Genomic DNA, 13,299 nt, shown 5'->3' on the forward strand with positions numbered 1-13,299 from the left:
GTTAATAAAAGAATAAACTTGAAGAGCTGATGAAATGACAGCACCAGAGTGGGGGTGGCGCATATTCCAAAATTAATGTATGTTCTTTTCGAAAAGAAATAGTTAGCCATATCGTTGGCACCAACATAGAATAGGCCTGAATGGTGTGTAACGGACGAATTTGAAAATTTACATTACTCTAGGTTTTAGAGAAGAACCAAAGATATCTCGGGGCTAGTACAAAGAAAGGTTACATGTATATGGTCATGTTAACTAAATATAATTGTTACCTTATACCCGCATGGCCCTGTGTTGGAATATAAAAATCATCTAAATTATAAATAAATTCTGTTCTTTTAGAAGGTTGATTTAATCTAATAGAATCCCATTGGTTGATTCCATCAATACCAGGTACTGAAAATAAGATCAAATACAGTATAAATTACTAAACTAGATAGACGGCTTAATACAAGCTAAAACACAATTGTGATGTAGTACACGACATTGATTTAACAAGAATGTGTATATATTCAGATGTTTATTTAATCTAGTGTGGTCAGGTCCATGCCAGAAGTACGAATTTTGGTTATACGCTTTGAATTTAAATCACTCGGTATGGCGACTTTGGTGATGACCATTAGCCAAACGTTGCCTTGTACTCATTAGCATCTGTTTCTGAAATATGACCATTTATCTGAGACATCCCATCTGGAAGATAATATGATTATTAAATTTGTAACCTTTTTATATAGTATTACTCTTAATATCCGTAAGAGCTCATACTTAACAACTATTTAAAGTATAGTATCGCAACCTCACCTTGTTCAGCTCCAGCAGCACCAATTAATGTTGGCATCCAGTCAACAGCGTGTAATAAACTGGAATTAAAAGCGACTACTTTAATTATCATTTTAAATATCCAGCTTACCCGAAAGAACATAGGTTCTTATCAATTTCAAATATTATTTGTTAGCTGACCGAAACTAAGATGTTAAAAAATGATTGCGTAACCACTTACCCAGTATGTGTAATGCCAGTTTTTTGTAAACCATACCCTGACATGAAAGACGTCGCCCTTGTGCCACCTTCCCATAATGTGTGTTTTCCTCCTCTTAGGGGCCAGTTATTTCCATATGCAATCAGCTCAGCGCCATTCTTTCAACGGAAAATATACAAAAATAACCATTAAGGGAATTTTCCAAGGAATTGCATCTACTGTTTAATGATATTCATGTCTTTCCAATAAGAAAGCTGACAAATGACATACATAGTTTAATTTTAAAAAATAGGCTCAAGAACATATTTCAACTGGTAACCACTCTCTTAACTTACTTTCACTGTACACAAATAACATATACATGTAACAAAGTTCAATTAAGGGGTCTCTTGTTTAGCATTTTATAAACCGGGCTTCCCAGGGATCGATGCTTTGAACCCCTGTATTTTGTTTACTTATAAATGAAATAGGCTTCAAGAACATATTGTAATATAATACTAGAACACTTATTATGGATACAATCACTTGGTTTATTATATTTGTAACTAGTACCCAACCTCTTAACTTAATTTCATTGTACACAAACAACATATAAAAATCAATTAATATTATTAGGTGTGTAACACCAGTTACAAAGGGTCCCTTATTTAACTGTTTATAAACCGAGCTTCCCAGGGATTGATGTTTTGGCCCCTTGTATTATGTTTACTTATAAATGAAACCTTGCTTATCATTTAATATCCTACTTACATCAGCTGTCAATAATATAAGTGTATCTTCATACATTCCTTTATCTTTAAGTGTTTGTGTTATATTACCAATAGCTTCATCTAATATAGTTACCATACCTGTATAGATTGTAAAAAATATATGACATTTTTTATTATTATTATTTGAAGATGACCGTGATTGTATTAAATGAAAACGTTTATCTTTTTTATTACTTACCACAGAAATTTTGCCTTCCCCAGTTCTTGACATACGGATACATATTAGCATACTTTGGAGGTACCTAAAATACATTTACTTTAAAATAAAAAGCATCTACTGTACATAGGGCTAACTGACGTCACACCATACAGTCTATCCCAATAAGAGTGTGAAAATTATATCAAAATCAAAAAAAAATTATTTTATAAAATTTCACAAAGTGGAGAGTTGGTGTCATGTATCCCACCAAGAGCAGATATACTCTCTTCGTGTAAGAATCCCTTGATTACTGCTAGATTATTGCTCTGATAGAATCTAAGATGTCGAAGGTATCCTCGGGACAATGCCCCCCCCCCCCCATTTCACCCCAGATAACAATATGAAAACTTCAATTATTATTCTTTTTCTATAAAACATGTAAAGTTGACCTTTTTGTTCAGTTTCTGTATAATGACATTGTAGCTAATAAAACGAACGACATATTTGGATCTAGATATACATCACAAATCACTACCAACACCACGATTTTTTTCATTGGGGGTGGGGGGGTCCCATAGCCAAATATAATGCGGCTGAAGCTGCTCTTAGATTTAAGCATGCTTAGGTTTGAACTTTACCTTGCTGAGCCTGTTTAATCAATGTTAAGACCTTGCAGAGTATGGATAGCCAACCACTCATTGGACTTAAGCTGTAGTTATTTTTTAAATAAACTTTACCTCAATAGGAGCATGTACATTCTGGAATGGTAGATACATAAATAAAGGCTGTTCTGCGTTATGGTTAGTTATTATCTGTTGAGCTCTCTCGGCGAAGAAATACTAAAATGTTAAATAGAATAGTTCTTTAGTTTTACCGGTGTCTTTTCTAACTTTAAAATAGACGAAAATAGATCTAAACGCCCAAATCAACGTAATATGGGTGTATATAAAGTGAATTACATTAAATTTATTTAAATTTATTGTAATTTCTAATCATTTATGTTCGGTGAAATACGTAAACAAACCAAATCGAACGAAATTTGTTTGCGCCTGCTTAATCCGTTATCCACGTTGTTTATTATTATTATTATTATTATTATTATTATCACGAATCAGCCATAGTATTATTTCCGCAATGTCGTCTGGGATGTGTTTTCTTTTTTCATTACTCGTGTACATATTTCAAAATGCCCTTTGTATCTTTAAATATTTGATATTAGGATCGCATATTTTCAGGGCAAGATAACAACATCAATTGTGATTGAAATGGACCAATATTGCATTCTAGATCGTATTTTCAATTTAGAATATTGAGTTAGAGATTAGTCTCCTTTAATGCCCTCTTATATTATGTGCTCATAACATTTAATGAAACAATGACTAACAAATGGCCAGCAAATAAAACGTTTCTGACAGCCAGATCTTGTGAGTTAATAAAACTTACAGCAGAATATTTACCATTGAAATTCCAACCAGGAGTTTCATTGTCATGAAGATCATAATACCCACCTGAAATAAAAACAATCAACAATTTACAGGTGATGTAAGAAAATACACATCACTGAGGATCTTCTCTACTGGCACTTACAGAGAACTCGCTGTGGAAAATCACGGCGTATTTTTCCTGCTTGCACTCACAGAGAACTCCCTGAAATGGGTGGGATAGGGTAAAATGTTGTACTTTTTGACCCAGACATTCCAATTTTAAAGGACCTATTCTATCACATATGCACTATTGATGCATGGCAACGTAGTCTTTTATAGGCCGCATGTCCACCGTAGAGTCGCCATTGCCTTTCATTTAAGATTCATGCGTCCATGTAGTTTAACAACTTTAAAGTAGATGTTAATGTACCTTTACCCTCAAAAATACATAATGACGGTAATTTGACGCCATTTGCGTTTTTGAGTCTTGTACTTTAAAGGGACAATAACACTCTTGCTGGCTTGACAGCTCAAGAAAATAAAAAATAGTCTTATTCTAAGTACTAGATGTGTTAGTGTCCTACCTGTTGTGTAAATTATTCATTAAATCCTATTTTACTTGTCAAGAGGGTTCAAAAATATTTTTAAATCCAAGTAACATTTGAAAAGCTTTACGTCAGGCTTTTCAAATCATTTAGTTTAATTTTTTTTCAATTTTTTAAATTAGATGTGTTAAGATGAAATTTGTATCATCAATTAATTGGAATATTGTAAAATAGTACAATTTGTTGACCAGAATAAAGATTGGTGCATATTATTCAGTTACAACAAGAGTGGTATTGAGCCTTTAAGGGAAATGTTTGAAGTTTAATTCTCACACGTTGAGTATTTTATGAGACATATTGAGTTTGGATGATTACTCAGTAATTTAGCTTTTGTATAAATCTGAATCCTACTCCAACCCACCAATAGTATGTTTATAGTAATCTTCATCAGCATTATAATACCCTAAATATGAATCAAAACCTCGGTAAGTTGGTGTACAGTTCCAGTTACAGAAACCAAGATGCCATCTGAAATACAAAGATAAGCTTCAAATGGGTTATCAATGCGATGACTCGAAGTAGAAATAGTTTTGTTTGACGTCATTTAGCGCTATATGAATACATTGCAATCTACAATATGAAATTTACTTACTTTCCTATTATATGCGTGGCATAACCAACTTTTTTTAACTGTTGGGGCAGTATTGTTAGGTTTAAAGGAAGACACACATTTTGCTTTGGTCCGATAACTATATGCTAAAAAGACAAAAACTTCTAATGTAGACTACATATCATAAAAGTAGCACGGCCAGGATTTTTTTAACATTTAATGATAGAAGATAGTCATTTCACAATAGTAATACGTTGACTGATGTTCCGATAACTCCGCCGGGACTTCCTGACAATTAACATACAATCTAATGAATTGGTTTAAGCCTACGATTGTGAATTAAATTATGAATCATAACTTAAACACAAACACACGCCTACAATTCTACAAAAATCTACAAGGATACATCAGTCTCAACTATTATACGCTCGGTATCTGGTATCAACTGGAATCCAAGGAAATATCAATAATGTTAACTTTAGTCACTCATATATCACAATTAAATAAACCTTAAAAAGGCGCACTTAAATGTCTTACTGTTAATGAATAAATATATGGTTACCTGCAATCCAGTTTTGAATGGATATATACCTGACATAAATGCTGATCTTGATCTAAAAATAGATCATAATAGATATTCTAATATGTAACTTACAATATAAATAAAATGGGTTTAACGTCCTATTGTTCTGCACCGAAGGGGCATACGCCATACAGTGTGCTTTGAGGGAAATTTTGCCCGGGCAGCGGCACTATGGCCTACTCTTCTATCGAATCCTAACTGCCAAGGGGTTTTTCACGTACACGCCAATGTATACACGGTTCCTCGGATTTTCTTCCCATCCGAATAACTAGACAACTGTCCTTGTTAGGCCCTCCTTCCTGCACTACCGACAAGGGGAAACCGCGTCGGAAAATCCCGATGAACTTTCTCGGCCAATGCATGGATCAACTTACAATATAACAATTATTCTGCTGTACTCATTTATGTCACTAAATCTGCATACTATAAATACTATTATTCAATACACATTGATTTAACGGTAAACTTACGGGCTACAAACCGGCAAAACGTAGGCTGAATCAAATATAACACCTGCATTAGCTAATTTATCTATATTAGGTGTTATCATATCAGGATTTCTAAAACCCACATCATTGAATCCTGTAATATAATATAACATCTTCATCAGCTAATTTATCGATATTAGGTGTTATCATATCAAGATTTCTGAAACATACATCATAAAATCTTGCAATATAATATAGAAATTTTCTGTACTTATAGCGCCAGTGGTCATTATAAACACTTAACGGCAAGCTCACGCCAATTGTCAACGATATCACCTTAGGTGGAAGTGGGCGTAAAACTCTAGAAACGAACGAACTCTCGCCAATCTGATTAAAATTATTCGACATATCACTTGAAAACACTTTTCAATTTTTCAGTGACAGCCTTAATCCGGTTGATTCGCCGGTGACGTCACAGGGACCACGCATACAATATACACTATTAAGGTCGTATCACTATCCATACACACCACCAGTCGACTAGTGTGTATTGACTGTTTCATTAAACATGCTCACTGACCTAATCATTACCCGGTTATAATTATCTACGTGTAAGCTACAAATCACTATAATTCAAAGCCTTTTTAAAAGCTGACCTTTCTACTCTTGATTGTAATGGATTACATACTTTGACTGTTTCAATGATTCTTACAATGACTCATTATCTTTGTGTTGTTGAGTGTTTTGGAAATTCCATCAAAGAAAATGTGCATTATGTGCCGTCGATTCTCGGTAATGACATTTTCGATCATGAACATATCACATACAACAGTGGCAACGAACATCAATCCCGAACGAACTGTATTACACCCAGCTATTAATTTAGATAGGAAAAAATTCCAAGCAAATTACATTGTCGGTGTCAGATTAGATGAGAACAGTATAACGGTGTGAGGAGACGGTAGGACAGATACTCCTGGCCACAACGCTAAGTTTGTATTTGATGTGCAATTAGTTCAGGTAAGTCTCAATTCGTATTTATCACGTTGCAAAGTAAAAAAAAGAATATTATGAGGTTTGTGTGAACCTATATCTTAATCTAGCCGATATACAAAAGATAATTACCTAATCGGCGTCGTTAATCCTGCCAGCACTTCTAACATCGAAGTGTTAATTAATTTATGTCTGTGCAATCTTTAGTCGGTATTGATTACTCAGAGATTACCGATACGTGTAGACTTGCACAGATACTTGCATTAATACACCAGTATAGTCTGTTATTCAATTTAGTTGGTTACCAACAAAATTAATTAGCCCTGTTAATTCTAAGGTAGTGAGACATATTTCTTATATTCCAATTTCATTTTAGAGTAATGAAGTCAAATCCCGCATCCACCCGCAGAATGATGGTCTCATTCGATGACTCTAGGAATATGACATACAGTTGGCTACTCAAATCGGTAAACGGATCCGCGAAAACCTGGTGAATATGATGCACGTCTTCGATGTCTGGCACGAAGCTAAAGGTAAACTTGTTTTATTTGTAGCTTGATAGAGTTTGGATCATCATAAAACATACCATGGACATATCAAAGTTGACTTTTATGTCAGACGTTATCTTGGAAGGCCGTTGGAACGAAGAAGTTTCTAAAATAAATGTTAATTATAACATAAGAATTATTATTGTTTCTTCCAGGTTTGAAAACAAAGTTGCCGACACTGTGTCAGCATCAATCTCTGGATTCCAAGCATAAGGAACCGTGCCTATTAGTGAGCTGCGACCAGAGACGAAGACGATTCGACGCAGTTGTTTCGTCAATCACATCCAGAAGTACTACCACGAAACCATTTCGTTTCGTAAAAGCTGAAAATTAATTATCTCTTGACTTCATTGATGTTCGTAGCGCCGTCTTTAACAATTTTGCATCCTTCTAGTTGTCTTCATAGAAAGAAAATTATTATACAGGTTTACTCTTGGCTTACTCCAATTTATTCTGATCAAAAGGACACCGAGAAAATGGCTACTGTGACTCTCTCTGTTATGGTATGATAAAACAAATTCTAAATTGGATCTTAAATTAAAATAAATTACGAAACAAATTATTCCGTAGTCAATTGTTTTATTTAATTAGGGGATTAAGGAATCATTCAGGCGTTAATGAATACACACCCAGGCTGTATATAGGTAATTAAGGAATAAACATTCCGAATATCCAATCGATCACTGTGACGTCACTGGTTTCTTAAGGGATTAAGATTGTTTTCGCTAAGTGGCAAAGTCGTTTTTACGGGAGGCCTATATTTGCGACTTTGAGTGAAGATGGTTGATTTAATTTTAATCAGATGTGTGTGAACTTGCCGTAAAGTGCATAGAGCCCTGGCTACAAGTACAGAAATTTTCGTCTGGTAGTCTTATGTATACTTTAAATATACTTTTTAGGTTACAGATTTTTAAACGACCAACCTATAAAATATCTTTATAATCTTCAAGCTCTATTTAGCTTTAGCTAACAGGGTAACTATTTAGAATCCCCAAAAATATATAACTTCTGGATAATGTACAGATACCTGGAAATACAGCAACACTTGGATTATCTGAATTTCTTAAGAGATGGGAATATGAGAAAGAGAAACGAACTGCTTCCCAGGCACAATATCTATTCCCATTACAACGTACATGTATTTATAATTTCAAATTGACCTTGTTAAAATATGTTACTCTATCTAGAAAAATCCCCCTTTTTAAAACCAAAGTTTTATTTTTGTGAATCGTGAACAGGGGATATGACAACCCTCTAAAAATAGCCCATTCTATCTATGAAAGTAAACCGCGGACAAATAATTTTATGAATACCCAAGTTCTCGATTATATTGGTTTTATGAGGTGTATATTTTATTCACCGTTGCCGTCCAATTAACTAAACTGCATATGAGTCTGAAAACTAGTGAATACGCCATTACAGAAATGACACAAAAAAGATCGACGGCTATGGGTTTTCATATTATTGTATAAATAAAGATAGGCTTACCTAAATCATCAGCAACAATAAAGACAATGTGTGGTCGTTTGGCAGACACCAAAAGGCATGACAGAAAACAGACAAATACAAGAAAAATAATGTTTCCTCTAGCCATATTGAAACTATCAATGCATCCACTGTAATACCATACGTGGATTTGCGTAAAAGTACAGCAACTAACAGATTTTTATAGTAGGCTACTGTAATAAAATTATCTTATCAGAGATTTTTTGTAATATCGTACCCGTTGATATTTATTGAAATTAATAATCTCTTATCAAATGATAATGAAAGCTATTATCTTTTAAAAGAAATTTTGAAAGACTTTGATCAACGTTATCATGTCAAGGTCTTGTCCCATGGCCATATTATTTTAAGAATGTGACGCCTGCAAAAAATGAAGTGAATATCAATAAAATAGTGACATTATCAATAAAGTTATAACAAGAAAACTTTTTGTAAAATCCCAAATGGTTTACCAGACGGGAGATCTCCCACAGATCTAATGCTAATATGAAATAATTTCCAGTATGCACCTAAATATACATCAACTACAACAAACATGTTGTTTAACGTGGCTTCAGACAGACGCAAACAAATTCCCATAAACAGAGCTCGCCCAGGAACATGGTTTCTATTAGGATGAAAATGGAAAATGTATGCTATAATTATATCTTCGGCAGCTCAAGCTGTCAGATTTACCATGACGTGAACTGGATCATATTTATCGAAAGGCTTCGTTGATCAAACCGGTTTATTCCTATATTTAACACATCTCTTCTGGACACATATGCTGTGTCCACAGATCAACAACCAAACTATACGTATACGTTTTTTATGAAATAAAGGGAAGAACTTCCCACTAAACCTACTCCATGGCCTAAGGCCGCAAATGGAAAGATTGCAAAATCATATTCTAAACACAGAAGGAAGCCTTGGCTCTCCTATGTCTTGTCTGCGATATCACTTCTGTGGAAGCAGACGTTAAAGCACCAGGTAGTAGTAGTAGTGGACACATAACCATTTGTCACCATTAAGACTATGGAGGCCACTACTGCTTCTCGATGTCTTAAACATTCCAACCTCATTTCAACCCAGATCATAAATTCATCAATTTTCCGAGTCAATAATTTCATTGGAGATAAAAGTTTAGCAGGATGGTCGTGCATATCCATATGTGAATGTTTGGCGGTTTTATGCCCGGTACACGATGTCCGGTCCACATTCTCCAATGTCTGCATGGCACGCGTAACTACAGAAATAAAAATTATCTGAAAACGACTAAAGTATCACGATAACTAACCATTAAACCCAACCCCATCCTACAGCATTTTGAAATCAGACTGTCATTGTGGGAGAATGTGGTTTCGTTACCTGAATACAACTTCTTCTGTATTTCTGTAGAGTACGTGGCTAATATATTTGTGGGGGGGTTTTGTGGCTTTTTTGTTTGTTTGTTTGTAGACTATCTTATTCAAACAACTTGGCTGGTGACTGCTGATGCCCATAACCCCGAGTTTGCCCGGCGGAACGATTTACCCAATACTACCCAATACTACCCAATACCACCCAATACCACTCCAATATCACCACATACTACCCAATACTACAACATAATGGTGCCAAATGAGCATATTTCAAAAATAGTGAGATATATCGTGGGAAATGTACTTCAAATGTGATAACCTATGTCTGGCTGTTCCATTTGCCTCCCTATATCACCCAAATCAAGCAAATAATAACCCAATACTTCCAAATACTTATCGGGGGGTTGGATGGCCGAATGGTTAGCACGTGCGTGCTGTATCATAAGGCCTGTCATTGAGTCAACTGGCGTGGTCTCGAGTCTCCGGTTGTACGTGACAAGGAGTAGGGTCGCCTGTCCAACCTCGTGGGTTTCTTCGGGTCCTCCGGTTTCCCCCCACTGCTAAAGACCCCTACGCAAGCGAATTATTGAAATAAAATTAAACCATGTGTTAGTCCCGAAATGACCTAGTTTGTGCTGAGTGGACGTTCAACCCCATTTCTCTCTCTCCAAATACTTATCAAATACTACAAAATACTACCCAATATTATAAAATACAAAACTAATATCGTCAATTAGCAGCACATCAGTATAATAATTGCGACGAATATTCGATAATTTACAGAAAATTGAAATATTTACGCAGTTACCTCCCTTTACAACTGACAAATAGAGTTTAGATTGCTATGCTACTCAAATTAATCATCTTTTTGGGCTTGTTTCCAAGACGACGAAATTAAAATAAGGAAAACAGGTTATTATAGATGCCTCCGCTATAGTGTTATAAAATAAACAGCCAAACATCCAAATAAAAGAGTATTTTAGGGGTTGATTTAAAAATGTTCATTTAACGGTCTCGTGATGTATTCAAAAGTCTTCTTGTACTATAATTATTTCTTCATCCTGGTGATGTTAGTATGTCTACACGTGCACTCGGTCCTGTAAAAAATCATTTGGGTATAATATGTCAGGAAATCACACGAATTTATCTTTATGTCTGTCTTTTAATGACTTATTAAAGGGACAATAACACTCTTGCTGGCTTGACAGCTCCAGAAAATAAAAAAATAGCCTTATTCTAAGTACTAGATGTGTTAGTGTCCTACCTGTTGTGTAAATTATCCATTTAATCCTATTTTACTTGTCCAGGGGGTTCAAAAATATTTTTAAATCCATGTCACATTTGAAAAGCTTTACGTCAGGCTTTTCAAATCATTTAGTTGAATTTTTCCAATTTTTAAAATTAGGTGTGTTAAGATGAAATTTGTATCATCAATTAATTGAAATATTGTAAAATAGTGAAATTTGTTGACCAGAATAAAGATTGGGACATATTATTCAGTTACAACGAGAGTGGTATTGAGCCTTTAAATAACGCGTCTTCTTTGTCTTTTAAATGATTCCGGTTCCATACCAGGCGATATTGAAAAAAGGCCTCTTGTCAAAATTTCACCGATTCTTCGAATATTGTCACTATTGAACAAATTCTAAGTATTCTACGGTATATACCCTCAGGTGACGGTGTCGCGGCGATGTCATTATCACCTAAATGAATAGACACGGTCTCCAGTTTCCTCCCACAATGTGTAATGCTCTACTCGTATATACATTCAACCTGACTTAACAATTAATCAACCGGGTTAAGATTGTTGATTGGGTAATCAAGTTCTGTTTTATTTATATTATCAACTCTTACCCCACCCACACCTTCATACACGGATTCCCGTTAAATTATTGTTTATCTCAGATTAATATTATTAATACATTGATGTTTGTAATTAATAGGATTTTTTCCTCCTTTTAAGCCTGTAAGAGTTTAGGCTGTGTTGTGTAAGACTATTGGTAGAAGTTGTGCTCTTTAAATTAATAATAAATTAATAATAGCATTATATTGTATCTTTAACTAATTATTGGATTCACACATTCTATAGAAAAGATCTCTCGCACTGAAATGATGAGTGACGGGTTGACAAATAAGGACTTATCAAACCAAAACATAGCTGGTTCTATATGTCAACAAAATATCACCAGATCACTCGTGATCTGAAAATTCCGGTTACGTCATTTGGCTTAAGTAACCAATCATCATAATTAATTACTAACATTTGACCAATTAGATAATTGAAACTCAACCGAAGGCTAGCAAACTATAACATCTCTGGGCATTCGATAGACAACCATGTAGTTCTTGGAGAGCATAGACCGTTGAGGCTCGAAAGATGCCAGCTGGATTCAGAATGCCCCGTTAAGTCGTCAGTAAACGCATTCTACGAAATGGAGGGGTTGAGAGAGGAGAGAATAACTTTATTGTAATCCTTAATAACAGACAGCTTTATGGATGACATTAACTAGGTTTATTAACTGCAACGTTTCAATGAGGTCACTCTCACCGTTATCAAGCAATTAAAAATTTTGTAATCTTTATTTGCAATATGGAAATTAAGGGTTTAATTATGATCAGTTGTTGTTTTAGCATGGATTTGTATATTACATCCCCCCTTTAAGGGTTTCTCATTGATTAATAATAGTTTACTTAGGTATGACTTTAAATGGCTTCGGCCTTATTTTGTTAATTAGTTCATTGTTATCTGTTTGTATATAACCTTCTGTAACATGTTGATTGTATCATTGCTTGATAACGATGAGAGTGACCTCATTGAAACGTTGCAGGTTATAAACCTAGTGAATGTTATCCTTAAAGTTGTCAGTATATCCCGTTCACTAAATGCCTTTCAAAGATATTGTAATCCTTGTATCTTATGTAGCCAGTGCTTGTCATAAAATGTAAAAACAAACTGATGCGTTGTTATTCCTGGTAGATGAACGTCTTAACTACTGAGGAGATAAACGTCTTAACGGCGGAGATAAAATATATCTACAACGTGAGTCCTAAGAAGAGAATAAGAAACAAATACTATCAGAGACAATAATAGATGATCACAAGGCTAATAAGATATACTGAGCGCCATGGAAAACGCACCACTTTTTTCCCCAAATATTTTATTACTAGGTGGTTTTGTATGTATAATATGCAATACTATGAACTATTGTTTCACACAATGCTCCCAAACGCAAAAAATATCGGCCCATGTGCAAAAAAAATAAAATTGCATGAGATGCACATGAAAAACCCAATATCCACGTGCAGCATTGTGTGTGAGCCCTTTAAAAGCATGTTTTCAACTTAATGTGCAGTACATGAACTGTGAAACGTCAATCTGTCGTAATTTGTTGTTGGACGTGTGAAGGAATCGAGCTAGAGATGCCGAGACTTACTGA

General features: G+C 34.8%; 1 protein-coding gene across 1 annotated transcript; it reads right to left on the minus strand.

Annotated features, from left to right (window-relative positions):
* Positions 1-993: 993 nt before the first annotated feature.
* On the minus strand, positions 994-8,624 carry LOC126827213 (arylsulfatase B). Its single transcript, XM_050556454.2, has 10 exons — positions 8,505-8,624; positions 5,518-5,629; positions 5,027-5,078; positions 4,507-4,610; positions 4,276-4,382; positions 3,329-3,393; positions 2,623-2,724; positions 1,925-1,988; positions 1,727-1,824; positions 994-1,134 (listed from the first exon to the last, which is right to left on the minus strand). Exons 1-10 carry the CDS (start codon positions 8,608-8,610, stop codon positions 994-996), a joined length of 951 nt encoding a protein of 316 aa, XP_050412411.2. The 5' UTR covers positions 8,611-8,624.
* Positions 8,625-13,299: the final 4,675 nt, after the last annotated feature.

The sequence above is a fragment of the Patella vulgata genome, chromosome 7 (assembly GCF_932274485.2).
Source record: "Patella vulgata chromosome 7, xgPatVulg1.2, whole genome shotgun sequence".
NCBI lineage: Eukaryota > Metazoa > Mollusca > Gastropoda > Patellidae > Patella > Patella vulgata.

Excerpts from the sequence above, each read along its gene's own strand:
- LOC126827213 (XM_050556454.2), bottom strand. The coding sequence starts at position 8,610 with ATGGCTAGAGGAAACATTATTTTTCTTGTATTTGTCTGTTTTCTGTCA. Across the intron at positions 5,630-8,504 it reads TATTGTTGCTGATGATTTAG|GATTCAATGATGTGGGTTTT; the intron begins GTAAGCCTATCT and ends ATTATATTACAG. Across the intron at positions 5,079-5,517 it reads GTTTTGCCGGTTTGTAGCCC|ATCAAGATCAGCATTTATGT; the intron begins GTAAGTTTACCG and ends ATCTATTTTTAG.